The sequence below is a fragment of the Giraffa tippelskirchi genome, chromosome 6 (genome assembly GCF_054371585.1).
Source record: "Giraffa tippelskirchi isolate mGirTip1 chromosome 6, T2T-mGirTip1v1.2.pri, whole genome shotgun sequence".
Taxonomy (NCBI): Eukaryota; Metazoa; Chordata; class Mammalia; order Artiodactyla; family Giraffidae; genus Giraffa; species Giraffa tippelskirchi.
Window position 1 is genome coordinate 56105587 of NC_137280.1, and position 18783 is coordinate 56124369.

Here is an 18783-nt window from a genome sequence, read left to right on the forward strand (position 1 = left end):
ATGCTATCTAGGTTGGTCATAACTTACCTTCCAAGGAGTAAGCATCTTTTAATTTCATGGTTGCAGTCACCATCTGCAGTGATTTTTGAGCCCAGAAAAATACAGTCTACACTGTTTCCACTGTTTCCCCATCTATCTGCCATAAAGTGATGGGACCGGATGCCATGATCTTAGTTTTCTGAATATTGAGCTTTAAGCCAACTTTTTCCCTCTCCACTTTCACTTTCATCAAGAGGCTCTTTACTTCTCCTTCACTTTCTGCCATAAGGGTGGTGTCATCTGCATATCTGAGGTTATTGATATTTCTCCCGGCAATCTTGATTCCAGCTTGGGCTTCCTCCAGCCCAGCGTTTCTCATGATGTACTGTGCATATAAGTTAAATAAGCAGGGTGACAATATACAGCCTTGACGTACTCCTTTTCCTATTTGGAACCAGTCTGTTGTTCCATGTCCAGTTCTAACTGTTGCTTCCTGACCTGCATACAGGTTTCTCAAGAGGCAGGTCAGGTGGCCTGGTATTCCCATCTGTTTCAGAATAGTCAATATATAGTAAGAAATCATACACAAAATTATCTTGTATATTTTTTGATAATTTTTTTTTATATATAGACACAGAAGCCTCGAAAGTTTGACTGTGAACTTCCAGATATTTCATTAAAAGATTTACAGTTTCTGCAATCATTTTGTCCTTCTGAAGTTCAGCCATTCCTCAGGTAAAACTGCAGTTCCCACCTTGGGATGTTCTCGCTGTAGTGGGTGGTGGGAAGAGCACCAGTGCTTGCAGGAGACTCTAGAACAGAGGAGGATTTCGTGATGGGCTGGTTCGTCCATGGCTGCTTTGGGAAGCTTGCAGGGAATATAAAGATGATGAGAAAATAAAAATCAGAAAATGAAGACGATAAAGTAGGAGAAAATTAATGCCTTACACGAAATTAGTTTTTTCTGATAGTCATCTGTGTTGTTGCATGGTATGTGTTAGCCTTCTTAAACTTGTTTGGTATTGATTGATAGAGTTAGTCATTTTGGGCACGGATTACAATATTTGGTTGTAGTTATCCCTTTCTCATTAAGAAATCAGAAGTCTAATTTGGTTGTGCTCTGTTTCAGGGTTCCCTTACTTTGTGACTTTGAACCTCTCCACCAGCATGTACTTGCTCTGCATAATTTGGTAAAAGCAGCACAAAGTTTGGATGAAATGTCACAGACCATTACAGACCTGCTGAGTGAACATAAGGCAAATCCAGTTCTTTGCAGTGGTTCGCCCTGTTGGCATGCATGCCTGTGGTGTCGCAGCTCGGTCAGCCTGTCCCTCTCTCTTCCAGGCCTCTGCGAGTCAGACGTCCCCGCAGTCAGCTTCCTCGCCCCGGCTGGAAAGCGCGACAGGAATCACAACCACTACCTCACCCAGGACACCGCCTCCACTCGACGTGCAGGAGCCCCTGTGTCCTGCAGTCTGCCCCTTAGAGGAGCTGTCGCCAGACAGCATCGATGCCCACACATTCGACTTTGAGACTATCCCCCATCCAAATATAGAGCATACTCTCCACCAGGCATCCTTAGACTTGGATTCACTAGCAGAAAGTCCTGAGTCGGACTTTATGTCTGCGGTGAATGAGTTTGTCATAGAGGAGCAGCTATCATCTCCAAACCCCATCAGTGACCCGCAGAGCCCGGAGATGATGGTGGAGTCCCTCTACTCCTCTGTCATCAACGCCATTGACAGCAGGCGGATGCAGGACACCAGTGCCCCTGGTCAGGAGGATCCAGGCGACCGCGCATCCCTCAGCGTCCAGCTGGGGCGGTGCCGCGCGTCCGCCCACGACTCGCACCTCAGCATTCAGACCCTGAAGGAGGACTTCTGCCACTTCCGGACGTTCGTGCAGAAGGAACAGTGCGACTTTGCCAATTCCTTGCAGTGTACAGCAGTAGAAATAAGAAGCATTATCGACAAAGTAAAGCACTCTTTGGAAATAACACTACATGAAAAACATCAAAAAGAACTAGAGTCTTTAAAAAGCGAGTACGAGGGCAGGCTCGCTACCCTGGTGAAGGAGAGTGAAGAGAACAAGAGCAAGATCACCAAGCTGCGGGGAGACCTGGTGTGCCTGGAGGAGGTGCTGCAGAATAAGGACAACGAGTTCGCTCTGGTCAAGCACGAGAAGGAAGCCGTCATCTGCCTGCAGAAAGAGAAGGACCAGAAGCTGCTCGAGATGGAGCGCACAGTGCACAGCCAGCACTGTGAGATGGAAGCACTGCGGCAGTCACGTGAGGTTGCGCTGGAGGACTTGAAGAAGCTCCATGTGGAGAATGACGAGAAGCTCCAGCTACTGCAGACAGAGCTCCAGCGCCTGGAACAGAGTCATCTGAAGGAGCTGGAGGACACACTGCAGGTCCGTCACACAGAGGAGTTGGAGAAGGCCATGAGCGAGCACAGGCTCTGCTTGGAGAAACTAGAAATGGAAAACCAGCAGAGGATTGAGCAGATCCAAGATTCTCATGCCGCAGTCATCCAGGAGAAGGAGCAGCAGCTCCAGGAGTTAAAGCTCAAGGTTTCGGATTTGTCGGACACGAGATGTAAGCTAGAGGTGGAGCTGGCTCTGAAGGAAGCAGAAACGGATGAGATTAAAATGTTGCTGGAAGAAAGCAGAGCCCAGGAGAAGAAGACGTTGAAGTCTCTCTTCGAAAAAGAGACCGAACAGTTGAGAGCAGAGATCAGTGACCTAAACCAAAAGATTCACGACAATAATGAAAATTACCAGGTGGGCTTGGCAGAGCTGAGAACTTTAATGACAGTTGAAAAAGATCAGTGCATTTCCGAGTTAATTAGTAGACATGAAGAAGAATCTGATAGGCTTACGACTGATTTAAACAAAATGACATCATTGTATCAGCAAGCATTTGAAATAGAAAAAGGCCTGAAAGAAGAATTAGCTGAACTGCAGAGTAAATTGGACTCAGAATTGAGTGCTCTTGAAAAACAAAAAGATGAGAAGATCTCCCAGCAAGAGGAGATGTACAAAGCTATTATCCAGAAACTAGAGCAAGACAAAGAGGAATTTGTCATGAGACAGGAACGGGACCGAGAACAGCTAGTTCAGAGACTTAATTGTGAAAAGGAAGCTGCTATTGAGACTGCCCGAAAAGAAATGCACTTGGAAAGAGAAGCTGTTGAGAAAGAGTTGTTAGAGAAAGTTAAACATCTTGAGAGTCAATTAGCAAAAAGGTAAGAAGGAACTTCAGTCTGTAATCATAAAATTAAAGTCTGGTGATTCAAATTTTAATTGTGTGTGTAATCACAGTACCTTAATTTCCTCATTTACCTTAGGTAAAAGTAACCATTGAGGTATTTGTGAAGTAAAAATGTCCTTTTTAAAGTAGTCAGTATTACTTAAAAACATTTGAAAGAAATAACAGACTGTAAATCCACTGGGATGGCCTCTAAAAATGGGTTCGTATTTTGGATTTCAAGAGAAATAAGTTTTGAAACTTTCAAATGTTTTCAGGATCTTTTTTTCCTTTTTTAACATGTGAATTTCCTTTCAGTTTATTTGTAGTTTGTTCCCTAAATTCTTCATTTGAAAGTTACTGATTTTCATTCTTTTAAAATCATGTATGTATGTATAAAAGAGCAGTAGTTGGTAACGTCTAGGTTGCGACTCTAGCTTCCTGGTGGTTATTTTCTGATATTACAATCTCAGTTATTTCCTCTGTGATTCAAAAGATAATGTTAAATTCCGGGTTTTATACAGTGGTGGGGGTTTTTGCCTTTTTATTATTGTTGCTGCCTGATGTTACTGCCTTTGATCAGAGAAAATGGTCTTTGATACTTCTACTCATTAAAATTTATTGAGGGGGTTGTGGCCTAATAAACAATTTCTAGAGCATTATTAATTGGTTCTATCATTAATTCTTCCAAGAGAATATCTGTATAGGTGTATGTGCTTTATGTAATTTAACCTCCAGCTGCTTCTTACCACTTTTACCCAGTCTCTTGTGATTGACTATCTGCTGTACACTGTTCATATCCTGGTGCACAGTTGAACCTCCAAGTCTGTTTTGAAAACAGAAGCTCTTTATGTTTGGAGGCTCTTAGAGGAACTGGACCTCTGAGTGTCCTCAGAGCCTGGGGGATGCAGAGGTTGAGGCAGTCACTGCAGAAGGCCAGGGAGGCCGGCGGCACCAGGGTCCTCCAGGGGCTAGTGATGGGTATGGTGTGCAGTGTTTGGTCAGATTGTGGTCCTCGTGGGGTACTGCCCAGACACTGCACCCGCTCTCATCCTACCCCTTCTCATTGTGCTTTGGAGTCCTCTGAGAATCCTCTGGACGCTAGACCCTTCTGTAGTATCCTTCCTGCAGGCTGCCATGGGGAAATGGAAGCCCCTCCATACCTGCCCAGTGCTGTTGGGACTTATGTGGACCCCACCTTGTGTCCACCGTGTCACTGGAGTGTCCTAGCTCCAGGAGTGAGGCTGTGTCCACTTTATGGTAACTGAGGAGACCATGGCAGGGGTCAGTCTCCACAGACCAGGTACAAGCCTAAAGCAAGGTTCCCTGCTTCAGAATCTGAAGGACCTCAACCATGGTTCTCCTGTAGGACTTGCCAAAGCTCCGTTCAGTGTCCATTTCGGCGGAGCAGCTGCACGCCGAAATGGGCTGTTGGCGGTGGGGCCGTGGGAGTGGGGGCGGTGCTGGGGAAATGCTCCCACAGCAGGGGGCGCACAGGTATTCGGTGGGGGAGCTGGAGCAGCAACTCAGATGTGCTCTGTCCTGCCTCTGGGTCTCAGAAATCTTTACCCTCACCTTGGACAGGCCGCCCCGTGTGCCTGAACTGCTGTACACTTAGAAATCTTGCTACATTGACATGCTATGGGTTCTCATGGCTCACGCCCCTGATAGCTCACCCGCTGTGTCTTGCCCTGATAGCTCAAGTAGTTGCTAATTCCTTTTTTTTCTTTAATTTTAAAAATTTATTTATTTTTGGCCACACCAGCACATGTGGGATCTTAGTTCCGTGATCAAGGATCAAACCTATGCTCCCTACATTGGAAGGATGGAGTTTTAACCACTGGATTGCCAGGGACTTAATTTTATTTTTAACTTAAATTTATCTCATTGACACATAGTTGAAGTATAATCTGAAGCCCCATGGCTCAGACCATAAAGATTCTGCCTGCAGTGCAGGAGACCTGGTTTCAATCCCTGAGTTGGGAAGATCCCCTGGAGAAGGGATTGGCTACCCACTCCAGTATTCTTGCCTGGAGAATTCGGTGGATAGAGGAGCCTGGTGGGCTGCAGTCCATGGAGTCACAAAGAGTCAGACACAATTAACACTTTAATAATTGATGTACATTGTTACCTTAATTTCTGCTGTGTGGCAAAGTGATGGAGTTAAGCATATGTATATTCTTCTCCATTAAGGCATATCCCAGGATATAGAATAAGAGTTCCCTGTACAACAGGACCTTGTTGCTTCTTCATCTTGTATATTACAGCAGTCGAGTTAGACTTTTGTGACCTGCTTCCCCCTTGCTTCTCTAACCTCATTCTCTTCCCTCTCTGCCCTGCCTACTTGCCTGGTACTTGCCTTTTTGTGTTCCCCACAATAGTTGGCTTACCCTGCAACTGTAGGAGTACTTCTTCAAGGCGTGTCACTTACCTGCACAAAGTAGACATTAGGCAGACAGTATGCAGAGATACTTGCATGTAAGCCCTGCATATGGCTCATTTATCCTAAGTCCATTTTCTTAGTGAGCAAAAATCCCTGGCTCCATCCTGGTTCCTCAGTGACCTTGAAATGATGCTGCCTGTGATTTTTAATCCACCCCCTCCCCAGCCCTGAAGGAGAAACTTTAAAAAACATCGAAGTGTCCTTTTAAATTGAATAAATGTACATTTAAAACCCTCCATTGACTTGGTTGCTAGGATATTGTGGAAATGTTTACTCAGTCTTTCTCTGGAGCTGGGGATATTTTAACACCTTGGATGAGATTATCGGCTTCTTGACAAGTGTTCTGATGTAGAGCATTGTGAGGTTGAAAGCAGATAAAATAACCAGCAGCCTGAGCTTGCGCTTTCTCGCCAACCTCGCCTCTCAGCTCCTCAGCACCCCTTGGAGGTGAGCAAGTTCTGAGAGAAGTGAATCTGAATTCAGGCATATGTCAGTTTGCTACGTGTACACATTTAAGTTTCGCTTTAGTTTAAGGTTATCTATTCGTTAGCTAACAAAATGAACCAAAGCCTGTTTAAAAAATGAAAGCTCTTCAACAGATGTTTTCTGCAGGTGTATTTTTATTCAACTCTCAGTCCTGTGTCTGGCAGTTTACAGGAAAGGTAAAACTAGAATTTGAAGCTGAGCTCTTGAAGTATATTGATTTTTATATTGAAAATGTTGCCTTTTGCTATAGAAACTGATTATCCTGAATATCGGATATAACCACTCAACCACATTGCTAGGAGTATGTGATCTGTATTAGGCTTTTCCCTGGCACTTGTTTCTCTTTTGTTGGTAGATAAAAAGCGAGAGTTGACCTAGAAAGATCTTTTAACACCAGTTAACTACTGTTAGGTTAAAGGAAGATGTTTAGCATTTCTCGTGTCATCTAATTACGATACTTGGTATACTTGTGATTATATTTGTAATACTGGGGAAAAAATGTAATACTGTATTTAATTTTTAAAGTCATGCTCTGGAATCTGCCAGAGAAGATTCTTCAAGCCTAGTTGCTGAACTTCAAGAAAAGCTGCAGGAAGAAAAAGCTAAGTTTCTAGAACAACTTGAAGAGCAGGAGAAAAGGAAGAATGAGGAGATGCAGAATGTTCGAACATCTTTGATCGCTGAGCAGCAGGTGTGTGGATTCCTGGACTGAGAAGGTTAACAAGTGTGTCTGTGTAGCTGAGGTTTCTTCTGTCTTAAGTGTAACTTTTCCTACATTGATCCTGGTGGTATTTGCTAAGTATCTTCTTCATATTAAAAGCATTTTCTTTTTAACGGTCATTATTTCACATGGGTACTTCAAAAAGCAAACAGTCCTAGTTTAGAAATGAGAAAATGTAAATTCTGTTCCTGACTTCCTAGCTTCCTCCCTGATCTTGTCAACATCATTTAATGTCTTCATATCATATTAATTTTTGCAAATGAAAGTGTTTATACTACTACATAGATAATATTTGATTTTTTTCTCTAAGCTGTGAAATTTTCTTCTAAATTGTATGCTGTTAATTCTTATCCATGTGATGAGCTGGCATTTTTATTTAAAAGTAAATGTCACCTTGTGAATGAGACTTTTCTTCTCCATGTCAAGACGTACCACCAGAAATAGATGTAGTGTGTTTTTTGTCTGTCACTGCCCTGTGCGTGCAGATCATGTGAGTGGTTATTGTTCTGTTGTTCCAGACCAATTTTAACACCGTTTTAACAAGAGAGAAAATGAGGAAAGAAAACATAATCAATGATCTCAGTGATAAGCTCAAGAGCACAATGCAGCAGCAGGAGCGGGACAAAGGTGAGTGGGCCTCGGGAGCGTGGCATCTTTGGCTCTGACTGATGCACGCCGTGGGTAACTCTGTCCCCACCCCTGGCTGCAGATCTGATCGAGTCCCTGTCTGAGGACCGTGCGCGTCTGCTGGAGGAGAAGAAGCGACTGGAGGAGGAGGTCAGCCGGCTGCGAGGTGGTGCCTTCGTGCCCTCCCCGGGCGTGGCCGCAGCCCCAGAGTTGTACGGGGCCTGTGCGCCTGAGCCCCCAGTGGAGGCCCTGGACACCCTTGGTGAAGGGAGGCCAGACTCAGCCATGGAGACCAGCACGATGTCTGTCCAGTGAGTGCCTCGTCCTCCTGTTCAGGCATGGCCAGCCAGCACTGAGGGCTGGGCAACCCTGGTGGTGACCGCAGCCCGTGGGCCCAAGAGCTGGACCCCGTGGATTGTTTATAGTACAGCCTGTGTTAACGTCACTGGTTATCTGTGGGAGCCCATGTGGGCATGTTTCACAGGGTGCCTTGGTGTCCCTGCAGTGTCCACGGGTAGCCAGGAAGGACTGCCGGACACTGGTGTCTGCAGGGGTTCCAGGGTTAAGCCCATGGCCTCGGGGAGCAGAGATTATCAGAGGCTCGGGTGTGTTCATGGGGCTGAGGCCGTGGTGGATGGAGTGGTCACTTACACGTAAAATCTGAAATGAAAGACAGGTAGAAGTGGAGAGGAGGAGCATGGTCTCCCCAGGGCTGTGGGTGCAGGGAGGAGGTAGTCAGGTGAGGGGGGTGTGGTTTAGCATTGCACAGTACACGTGTCTCAGACCACCTCATTGTGCATTCTAAGTATGTTTTATTTGTTAATATGGCTAAAGTAAGTCATTTTCTCTTAGAGAAAACGTTCACGTGCTTTCTGAAGAAAGACAGCGGATAATGCTGTTGGAACGAGTAAGTGTGTTTTGTCCATGTTGAAGCATAGTGGATAAGGCCTTCACTCTGGATTGCAGTGAAGTAACCTCACACGAAAGCAGACTTTGTTGTGTTTATATATATATTAGATCTTTTTAATGGTTATTTTGTGGTTTATTTTTGAGAAGCTCTTTCAAATCTGATCCTAGTGGCTGGTAACAGTTCAGGATTCAGCAACACAGTTTAAGTGTGAATTCTCCATACTAATTTTCCCTATATGCGAGACAGAATAAGAGACACAGATGCATAGAACAATTTTATGGACTCTGAGGGAGAAGGTGAGGGTGGGACGTTCTGGGAGAATAGCATTGAAACATGTATATTATCATATGTGAAACAGAGCACCATTCCATGTTCGATGCATGAGACAAGGGCTCAGGGCCGGGGCAATGGGATGACCCAGAGGGACGGGATGGGGAGGGAGGTGGGTGGGGGGTCCAGGAAGGGGAACACATGTAAACCCATGGCTGATTCATGTCAATGTATGGCAAAAACTATTACAATATTGTAAAGTAATTAGCCCCCAACTAAAATAAATAAATTTATAAAAAAAAAAATAATTTTCAAAAACTAAATAAGTATTAAGTATTTTCCAAAATGGGGCAAAAATAGAATATGAGAATAATGAAGAAAAGTTAGGTTTTTTTATAGGGATTGATTGAGGTGAAGAGAAAAAAATGGCAAATAGGGGTTTCTTCTTAGTTGCAGACTTGCCTTTCTTTGTTCATAGAGCACTTTTCATTGCTTGGGCTTTGAAGATTTTTAACAGTTTCTTCTGCTCTCCGCAAGATAACTCTCTGAGGATTCTGAGTCTGAACTGTGCAGACGTGTGCTCTCGCTGCTCGGGTCTCTCGCTCCCCTGTGCTCTTGTTAGTGAAGAGTCATCACGTCTGCTTGCGTGTGTGTAGTAACTGTGGGTCCCACCTCCTGGGCCACATCTCCTAACACAGCCTCTGGGGACAGATCTCGATAGTTAGTGTATATTTGCAAGTCCTTGAGGGCTTCTAATACAGATTAAACTTTGAGAACACCTGACTTAAGGAAGTATGCCTAAAAATTATTCCAGTTGTCTTTTATGCCAGTAAATAAAATAGTTGGGAGAGACTCCCTAGAAAAGAATGTCCCCAAGATCTTTTTATACTAGAGATCAGCGTTAGTCCATTGTGTTTGGATTTGAGTACTTATGAGCATAAACCATGGTCTCTCTTGCTCTTCTCTGCAGACACTACAGTTGAAAGAAGAAGAGAACAAGCGGTTAAATCAGAGACTGGTAAGGTTTCTTGCCCAGTTGATCTTGACATTTAAACTGTTTGTGTCACATTTCATTATGAAGATCAGAAGGTTGTGTGGTTTGATTAATTCATTCCTGGTAGGTTTTGTTGACTAGTCAGTTTTACAAGTCAGTCTTACGTGCTTTAATAAAGCAGTTGCTTCATTTTTCATGCTCTAATGATTACGATTTATGACGAAATGGGAGCAGTTTGAGGCCTGTGTTCAATACCTTAAGGCACTGATTAGAATGGAGTTATTTTAAAGTCAAGTGTCTTGTAAGGAGGCATCCAGTTTCTTGCATGTGCCTGTCTTAACTCGAGCAGCAAAAATTCCATGTTACTTCCACAACTGCCAAACCGTTAGTCCTGAACTTATGACCACAGCAGCTTTAAGGCTATTTGCTGTTTGTGTAAGTGAAGCAAATCCTTTCAGGAAGACTTGGAGAAGTTGCTGCCACAGTGGCTCCCCATGTGCTCTGGGCTGCATCCCTGGGGGAGGACACTCTGCTTGGAGGGCGTCGTCACTGTGTCCACTGTGCTCCCAGAGCAGTGGGCAGTGCATAGGACACTGTAGGTGCTGTTCAGTGTTTAAGACAGAAAGCCATTTATCTGTCCTTGGTTTGTGTGACTGGAGTTGGGCCACTCTGCTTGGGAGGGTTAGGCAACCCTGCCATCCTCTGGCCCCCAGACCTTGGGACCCACGCCTGTATCAAGTAACAGTGTGAGAAGTGGGCTGAAGCCCGACTGAGACCAGTTAGCCCCACCCCCTCCCACCTAGATGCTTGCAGGGGAGGACGGTAGGCAAGCCCTTCCTGGGCTGCTGCTTGCTCAGAATCGTGAGCTATAAACTCTTACTGAAATCATCAGCTCCTTCCTTCTGATATTTGTTAGGATTAAGTATCTATTTATTGATAAAATAATTCTATATCCAGTTTTTAATCTAGCCAAATTCGATTAAGAATAGCATAAGTAGAAGTGTAGGTAAATTTGTACACTGAGGGTAACTGTTAAAGGAAAGGCATTACATTAATTAAGCATGGGAGTTTGGGCCCTGAAAGCTGGGACGCAGACATCACAGTGGAAGAAGTGTTTGCAGTCGGGCCTAGAAAGTGCCAGGAGAGAGCACTTTACTCATGTAAGGTGTGAACTGTTCTCTTCCAGATGTCTCAGAGCATGTCTTCCGTATCCTCGAGGCATTCTGAGAAGATAGCCATTAGAGAGTAAGTATTGTGTTGTTTTTTTTATGATTTTTTTTCTGTGAAAAAAATTGCCAAACTGAATAGTACTGAGTTGTTCATGAAAATATGTTTCAGTGACTGTAACCCTTCAACCTCAGTTTCAGTCAGCAGAGTGTTATACATTCATTCATAATTAATATGTTTTTAGTTGAAAAGCAAGGTTTTTCTGTATTATTTTAGGGACGTTGTTGTGCCCAGTCGTGTCTGACTCTTGTTGACCCCTTGGACTGTAGCCCACCAGGCTCCTCTGTCCATGGGTTTTCCCAAGACAAGAATACTGGATTCCTTCTCCGGGGGATCATCCCCACCCAGGGATTGAACCTGGGTCTCCTGTGTCTCCTGCATTGGGATTTGAGGACATTGGGATTGTATTGGAAGTCCTTCCTGTCCTAGCTCTAATTGTCACTTACATTATATTCCTGAAGCCTCTTCAGTTGCTGCCACCTCTTTTAAATCCCTTTTACCACCTTCATCTTTTTCATTTTAGATTGGAGACTCCTGGTTTTTTAAGTTGCAGTGTTTCTTCTTCTTCTTTTTATTTCTCAGACTTTGTTTTATTGATATGCTACACATCAACAATGCACTGCTTATCAGCACTGACTTAAAAAATAAACAAGACTTTCTGTTTTGTCTGTAATAGATCTGTTAACCAAATGTCTGGGTTACTGACATTAAACTCAGTGATTTGAAAGGGCTGGATGTTTCTGTCTTTCCCTACCAGCTGTATGTCAAGTCAAATCAACTTACAGTCTTTCAAAAATGAAAGAGAGATGAGCTTAAAACAAAAACGCCATCTCTGAGAAGCCCACCTTCCCTTTTGAGGTGTTGTCTTCTGATGTTTGTCCAGAACATATCTGAGCCTGTTGTTTTAGGCAGGCAGTTAATTGTGAGATAAACAGTTAATGAAGGAAAGACTGTTACCTTTGTAGAGTTTCCCTAGTGATGTTAATGATTTATCAGGTACAGGACCTCTATTGTCTGAGATCCAGATTAACTTTGAACTGGTATTGCAAAGACATTTCTGAAGGACCCTGAGGAGACAGACAGACGCCATCTGAAACCCCAGGCCATCACACCTGGTCTCCTTCCTGCCTCTCCTTCCAGACTGAGAGGACTCTCCTCAGAGCCTGCAGCAGCACTGTTGGACGAATTAGCGCTTCCCTCCACACCATGACTGCACATTTGCTCCCCCTGTTTGTGTGCATTGTTGTAAAATACTAGGTTTGGATGAGTACCTTCTTCCTGTATATAACTGGGTGAACTTGGGTATTTTTTTCCCTCCTCACCCAAGCTGTGTGTGTATGTGAAATTGGGTATTTTTTTTCCTCCTCACCCAAGTGGTGTGTGTGTGCGGTGGTTCTCTTAACCAGTAGGTTATGTTGGTCTTTGACAGTTGCTGGTGTTACCCTTCGAGCATCTGTGTATGTCCAGCACTCCCATGAGCAGCTGCGTGAGCAGTCATGTAGCTGAGACATCTGCTCTTGCATTGATAACTGAACGTTGGTTGGGCCCTGCAGAGTCCACGAGCAGAGCGTTGAGGCGGGGTGATGGTGGCATCTCAGGTGACTGAAGCTGCTCCTCTGCTCAGTTTCCAGGTGGGCGACCTGGTGCTCATCATCTTGGACGAGCGCCACGACAACTATGTGCTCTTCACGGTGAGCCCCACCCTGTACTTCCTGCATGCGGAGTCCCTGCCCGCCCTGGACCTCAGGCCGGGAGAGGGCGGTAAGTGTCACACTGAGACATAAACCCAGTGTGTGCTGTCTAACTGTGTCAGAGTTACACAGGCAAGAGAGAGCTCTGCTTCATCCACTTTTTTGTTTGTTTGTTTTTATTCGATCTGCATTATCCAGATTATTTTACTGAGTTCTGTTGACAGTTCAGCCTGAGAGTGCAGCTAATGCAGTCGGATCAGTTATCTCATACCCTGGTGACAGCAGGATTGTACTGTGAAAATTCTCATACCTATGTAAACTTGAATATAACGTACTCATTTATTTACAAGGATACTCCTTGTTTTGGCAAAAATAAATTCTTTTAAATTATAAAATGTCTCTTCTATGCAACATATCATTCTGTGTTTCTACCTTGTTTCTCATTATTAAACTTGTCAGTACTTTCATTTTCTTTTCAAAGCAATGAGCTTTGTTAAAATATACCAAGTTGTGGTTAGTATATTACAATTATCTGGTACATTGGCCTTTAAAAGAACTCAAAAAGAGCATAATAAACACCCTGGAATACTTTGCCTAAATAGAAAGACTGTATCCATTTGGTTTGATGTCCCTGTTTGGCCTGGAGAATTCCATGGACTCTATAGTCCTGGGGTCACAAAGAGTCAGACACGACTGAGCAACTTTCACTTCACTTCACTTCCTGTTTGGAGTGGTCAGATGTCAGTTCTCTGAACTTGGCCACTGCCTCTGTGGCTGTTGTTGGGGGGTTATATAGAGTGTAACCATGGAAAGTGAGACAAGACAGTTGCAGTTTAATTTACTAGTTTTATACCTTGAAAACCATGAACTTGAGTTTTTCTTGCTTTTTTTTTTTTTTTAATGGTTTTTTGGTCAGGGTTGTTATGCCCTTGACAAGGATACTTGTCACTCCTTGGACATTAGTGTTAGACCTGGGGTCCCCAACTCCGGGATCTAATGCCTGATGATCTGAGGTGAAGTTGATACAGTAATAATAGAAATAAAGTGTACAATAAATGTAATGTGCTTGAATCATCCCGAAACCATCCGCACCCTTGTCTGTAGAAAAATTGTCTTCCACTAAACCGGTCCCTGGTGCCAAAAAAGGTGGGGGACTGCTGTGTTAGATGATTCTTTTCAGAAACTGTGACTTGTCTGTGGAGCGCTATACTGGGCCTTGGAATAGGCTCGCCATGTCCTATGGTGCAGGGGTCTTTGTGTCACATGGTGGCGTCTGTGTGTTTGTTTCTGATGGTTTATTCAGGAGATCTGTTCATTTACATCTTGCCAAGTAATGTTTATAGAATAAAATCAGTTTTATCTTCTCTTGGGAATTTCAGAGGTTTTACTGTAAACTGATAGATAAATTATTGGTCAAATACTTTTGGAATCAACTTTTTTTAATGACACCTTCTGATGAATTTTAAAAGAGAATGAGCTTGTGTCTCTCAGCTTGTGACATGGGTTTTTTCATCCTGTCTCCTTCCACATTTTTTTTCCTTCCCTTCACAAAAGTGGTCCCTTTAGATGTTCTTTCATTCTTAGATATTTATTTTGCACTGACTGCATTGTGGTGCCAAAAATAAAAATGCAGTACTTTGCTTTGAACCTAGAAAATCAGCTTTGCGCCTGTTTTCAGCAGCAGAACAGGTCATGTGTCTGCACTTACAGTAGGTGGCACTGCTGAGCTGCTTAGATACCTGGATTTATTTGTTCCTGATTTGTACTAAGATTGTTTGCTTCTGATTTACTTACCATCTGCACTTAAAGTAACATGAATCAAGTTTTGTTTTATAAGTGATTTTGCATTTCTGTGATTTCACTTGGAAGAAGGTCCTTAGTCTGTTTTGATTCTGGCCGTCTTGTTTTCATGAGCAATTATAATCGTACTTTCAAAAAGAAATTAATGATTTGATTCCATAGCTTCAGGTGCGTCTCGAAGACCATGGGTCCTTGGAAAAGTGATGGAGAAGGAGTACTGCCAGGCCAAAAAGGTAAGCCTCACGGTGGGATGCAGACCCGGGAGGTGTGTCATGTAGAAGTCAGGAGCAGTGCTAGTCCTGGGCTTTTCGTTCACTTGAGTCAGGCCTTGAATTTCATGAATGTGAGTTTGCACCAGCAGTTTTATGAATATTTGTGTTACTTGCCTTCTGAAAATAGAACTAGATTACCAACAAACTGTCAACCTGTCCAGGAAAACTACAGCAAGTTACTGTTCTGTGTTTAGTTGCTGGTGCTTCTTGTGCAGTAAAGGAGCTGGTGATGAATCTGTACAGTGAAGGAGCTCAGCTCAGCTGGTGATGAATCCGTCTGCTGACAGAGCTGATGTGTCCTGACTCTCAGTACCCCCTCCGCCACTGAGGAGAGACAAGTGAAGTGTTGCTGGCTCAGGATGCGCCTAACCGTGGTGTTAGCAGTGTGGGTGCTGTGGGCTCAGTGACCACCAGTGAGCAGCTTCCCGACCCTCCTCTGTGCCCCGTGTACCAGCAGGACTTGAGCCGGGTGGTGCTGGACTTTGTCTGATGCTCATAGTAATGACATACGGCTCACTTGGCACGGTATCTTTATCAGGGATCACCGACTCTTCCCTCAATATTAGTGGCTGAGTCTCCGCTCATATGGGGAGGAGGCAGATGTCCTCTGATAAAGACCCCCGCAGTAATCCAGCTTTGAGTAGTGTGATGGAACAGAACTTAGTTTGGTTTAATCACCCTTTTCTTTCTGTCTTAGGCACAAAACAGATTTAAAGTTCCTTTGGGGACAAAGTTTTACAGAGTGAAAGCTGTGTCATGGAATAAGAAAGTATAATTTGCGGAAGAAATTGAGACCTGTGACGTTTTCCTGGTTTGTCCAACAGTGCTCTTTCATCACTCCAAAAACAGCAGGCCATCTTTTTATATAAAAGTCAACAGGACAATGTACTTCATTGGTGTATATCATTTACTTTTTACCTGGCTACACTTTAGGAACAATAAATTCATCAAAACTCTGAGCTGAATTAAAATGGTTTTGTTTTTTTCTACCCAAGTAACTCTAGAAATGGGGACCAAACTAGTTCATTTTCTCAAAGGGCATACCCTGTGCATTGTGGCCTACGATTAGCTATGCTAATTGCCTGTTACATATACATTAGCTTGAACTTAGATAGTCCGTGTTAGTTACTGTACCAGCATTTGTCTTTTTGTGAAGCCAATATCAGAAGACTTGCACTCTTTAACACATTCTTTATAAAATGTATACATTCTTCAAAACTATTTAAAGAGGAGTGTTCCTGCATGCAGATAATCATGGTTTTGTTTGCCTCTGTAGATTACTAAAGCAAACTGTTTCATTTATTTTTTTAAATGCCCTTTGATGTTTCAAAACAAAAAGGAACTCTAATTCGATTGATTGACTTTAAGATCAGGCATATCCACAGTCTTGAGAAGCACTTTGAGCAGATGGTCTCCTGGGTTCTCCAAGGAGGCGTGTGCTGGGGGTGGTCTCCAAGTGGCACACAGCCCCTCCCAACACTTTTGTACTCTGTTTAGAAGAATCATATCGATGAGGTCGTAATTCATGGTTCAGTTTCGGAAAAAGCATATTCATTGTACATTAACCATTTACAGGTCATTTAAATAACAAAATGTTGTATTGTAAAAGACATGTAGAATTTTAAAACAATAAAGATTTGAACCTGTAAATGTGTGTGCCTTTTAAAGACGGAAACATTTTTAATATATTTGAGTGACTGCTGGGAAGTGTGAAAAACTTGTTCTGTATCATATCAAAGAGAAACATGTTATTACAAAAATGTTCTTTAACTGTATGCTATGTAACAGGGTCAAACAGCGTTCTGTAGAGTAGAATTGTGTCAACCCGGTCTTCAGATAAATGCCCTGAACGGAGGCATTTAAGTGAGCTGCCTGAGTGGGTTGAGACTTGTTTCAGGTTTGTTGCTAGAGAACAATAATAAAATGGCTTTTTTTTTTTCAGAAAGTATTTAATTTCTTCATAAAAATAAGTTAAATATTTTTTTAAATATGTATATCTAATAGTACAGAAAATGGAATAAACACCATAGTGTATAGAAAACTGAATTTGACAACATATTAATGAATAAATGGACAAATGATTTCACGTTTCTCTTCAGTCCTTCCATTGCATCCTCACACAGACAGCATCACCAGCAAAGAGCTCTGTGTAAGGGTGGGTCTGCTGAGCAGGTGTTCTTGGGTCTGAGTGAGTACCCGGTGGGCTTTTTTGACTTCAGATTTCAGGGTCATCATGCTGTGGAATGCGGGCTAAACCTGATCTAAGTGGCGCTCTTCAGTGTCAACTTTTGTTGCTTATCATTTTTCTTACATCCTATTCTGTATCCATGCTATCAGTGGTTACCTATGCCTTCATAAAGCAAACAGAAAGTATGGCTTTCTTAGTTACAAAGAAGAGAAATGAAGCCCAGTTGGGTTCTTAACTGTGGGTGGATGAGGCCAGCCATGGCATCAGAGTGCCCAAGCTTCTGTCCCAGGTCTGACTTTATCTGGGCAAGCTGCATAAACTCTGAACCCCGGTCTTCTCATGTATCAAGTGCTGAAATAATAAGACCTGCCTCAGAGGGTTATTTTAGAAAATTAAGTGGTGAAAATGATAAATGTAAAGGGCTTTGAACAATTTCAGATAAACAGACTAAGTACTGAATAAACGTTAGCTATTATAAAGATTTCTTTAATCAGAACCTGCAAATTCACTGTTCAAACTCGAATAGAAATGTAGCTTTATTGTAAGAATGAAAGTTTAAGTCACATTTAAATGCCAGTACATTTCAAGCACATAAGAATTAACGTAGATAGTTTTATTTTTGCAAAGGTACCTGGATATGCTAAGACCAGAATGAGCAAAAATTACACAAACTTTTATTTTTATTAAAAATAATCATGGTGTAAAACATGTACATGCTTTCAAAAAAAAATTAATATGCCCTTAAGGTGAAAAAAGTGAAACTGTTAGTCGCTTATACATGTCTGACTCTCTGTGACACCATGGACTGTGTAGCCTGCCAGGTGAGTCCTCTCCATGGAATTTCTCAGGCACGAATACTGGAGTGGGTTGCCATTTCCTTCTCCAGGAGATCCTCCTGATCTAGGGATCGAACCTGAATCTCCCGCATTCCAGACAGATTCTTTACTGTCTGAGACACTAGGGAAGCCCTTAAACCCCTGTCCAGTTTCCCACCTTTGCCAGGTAGAGGTAATTTTACTAGTTGGGCCACTTTTATGTGCTAGGCTATATGACTAAATTGGTATTTCTGGATAAAGCATTTTTCTAAAGTCAGTTTACTTTCTCATATGAAAGGAAGATTGAGTTATTTTACAAGAACCTTTTCTGCTCTCTTTCCTGTGTAGTACATTACTTTTTAGTTGGTTAGCATTTACGTTATCATGACTTCTTTTTAAATAGCTATTCTAAGTGGATGGTTTATGTGCCTGTGGGGAATTTCTGTGTTTTTGTTGAAGAAATACCAGTTCAAGCACTTTGTCCATTTTTTTTTTCCAGTTTTCTTTTCATTGTTGAGTTGTAAGAGTTCTTCATATATGCTGGATTCTACAATTATATGATTTATAAATATTTTCTCCCATTTGGTAGGTCATCTTGTTAGTTTCTTGATAATCTCTGATGCACAGCTAGAATGGCCCTGAGACCAGTTCTCACTTTGAGACTCTTGGGCTCTGGAGAAAGTGGAACCCACCATCACCCCTTACAGAGCCTGAGTTGCCTGTATCTCTGTTGAACTGTTCCTGCAAAGGAACTGCTTTTCTATTTCATCTCTCTTCCCAGGCACAACTGAAGGAAACCAATGGACACTTGCAAACATCTCTTGGAAAACTTTCCTAGCCAAAAACACGTGTTTGTTAGCTTTGCCAGTTGTTTTGCTGCTAGAAGACGTAAGTCACTATCTTTCCATCTTCCATCCCATTAGCAGATTTTCTTTTCCAGCATTCTCAGGCACTTCCCTGTTCTCCCAGCCTCGTCAGGCAGCCGTGCCAGGTGCTCTGGATTTTCTTAGGCAGCACCTCACTCTGGCTACTGGTTGCTGTGTCAAGTATTTGGTAACCGCTCACCCAGAACAGTGGCTTATGATAACATTGATTCACTTCACGTGGGTGTGC

General features: G+C 42.9%; 1 protein-coding gene across 25 annotated transcripts in view; it reads left to right on the forward strand.

Moving 5' to 3' along the window:
• The window catches only part of RB1CC1 (RB1 inducible coiled-coil 1), a 69455-nt gene that overhangs the window by 27748 nt on the left and 22924 nt on the right, over nucleotides 1-18783 (forward strand). For 7 of the 25 annotated variants that reach the window (XM_081497944.1, XM_081497954.1, XM_081497952.1 and 4 more), the window contains 12 exons: nucleotides 611-714; nucleotides 1109-1235; nucleotides 1324-3224; nucleotides 6681-6846; nucleotides 7395-7503; nucleotides 7586-7814; nucleotides 8356-8410; nucleotides 9654-9701; nucleotides 10864-10922; nucleotides 12529-12665; nucleotides 14558-14628; nucleotides 15365-16317. In XM_081497944.1, coding sequence (XP_081354070.1) covers nucleotides 611-714; nucleotides 1109-1235; nucleotides 1324-3224; nucleotides 6681-6846; nucleotides 7395-7503; nucleotides 7586-7814; nucleotides 8356-8410; nucleotides 9654-9701; nucleotides 10864-10922; nucleotides 12529-12665; nucleotides 14558-14628; nucleotides 15365-15442 — 3084 coding nt within the window. In that variant the 3' untranslated portion in view covers nucleotides 15443-16317. Of the gene's footprint in view, nucleotides 1-610; nucleotides 715-1108; nucleotides 1236-1323; nucleotides 3225-6680; nucleotides 6847-7394; nucleotides 7504-7585; nucleotides 7815-8355; nucleotides 8415-9653; nucleotides 9702-10863; nucleotides 10960-11457; nucleotides 11505-12528; nucleotides 12666-14557; nucleotides 14629-15364; nucleotides 16318-18783 lie in introns of those variants that run through there. The other 18 variants (XR_014056014.1, XR_014056015.1, XR_014056022.1 and 15 more) reach the window with 6 other exon arrangements.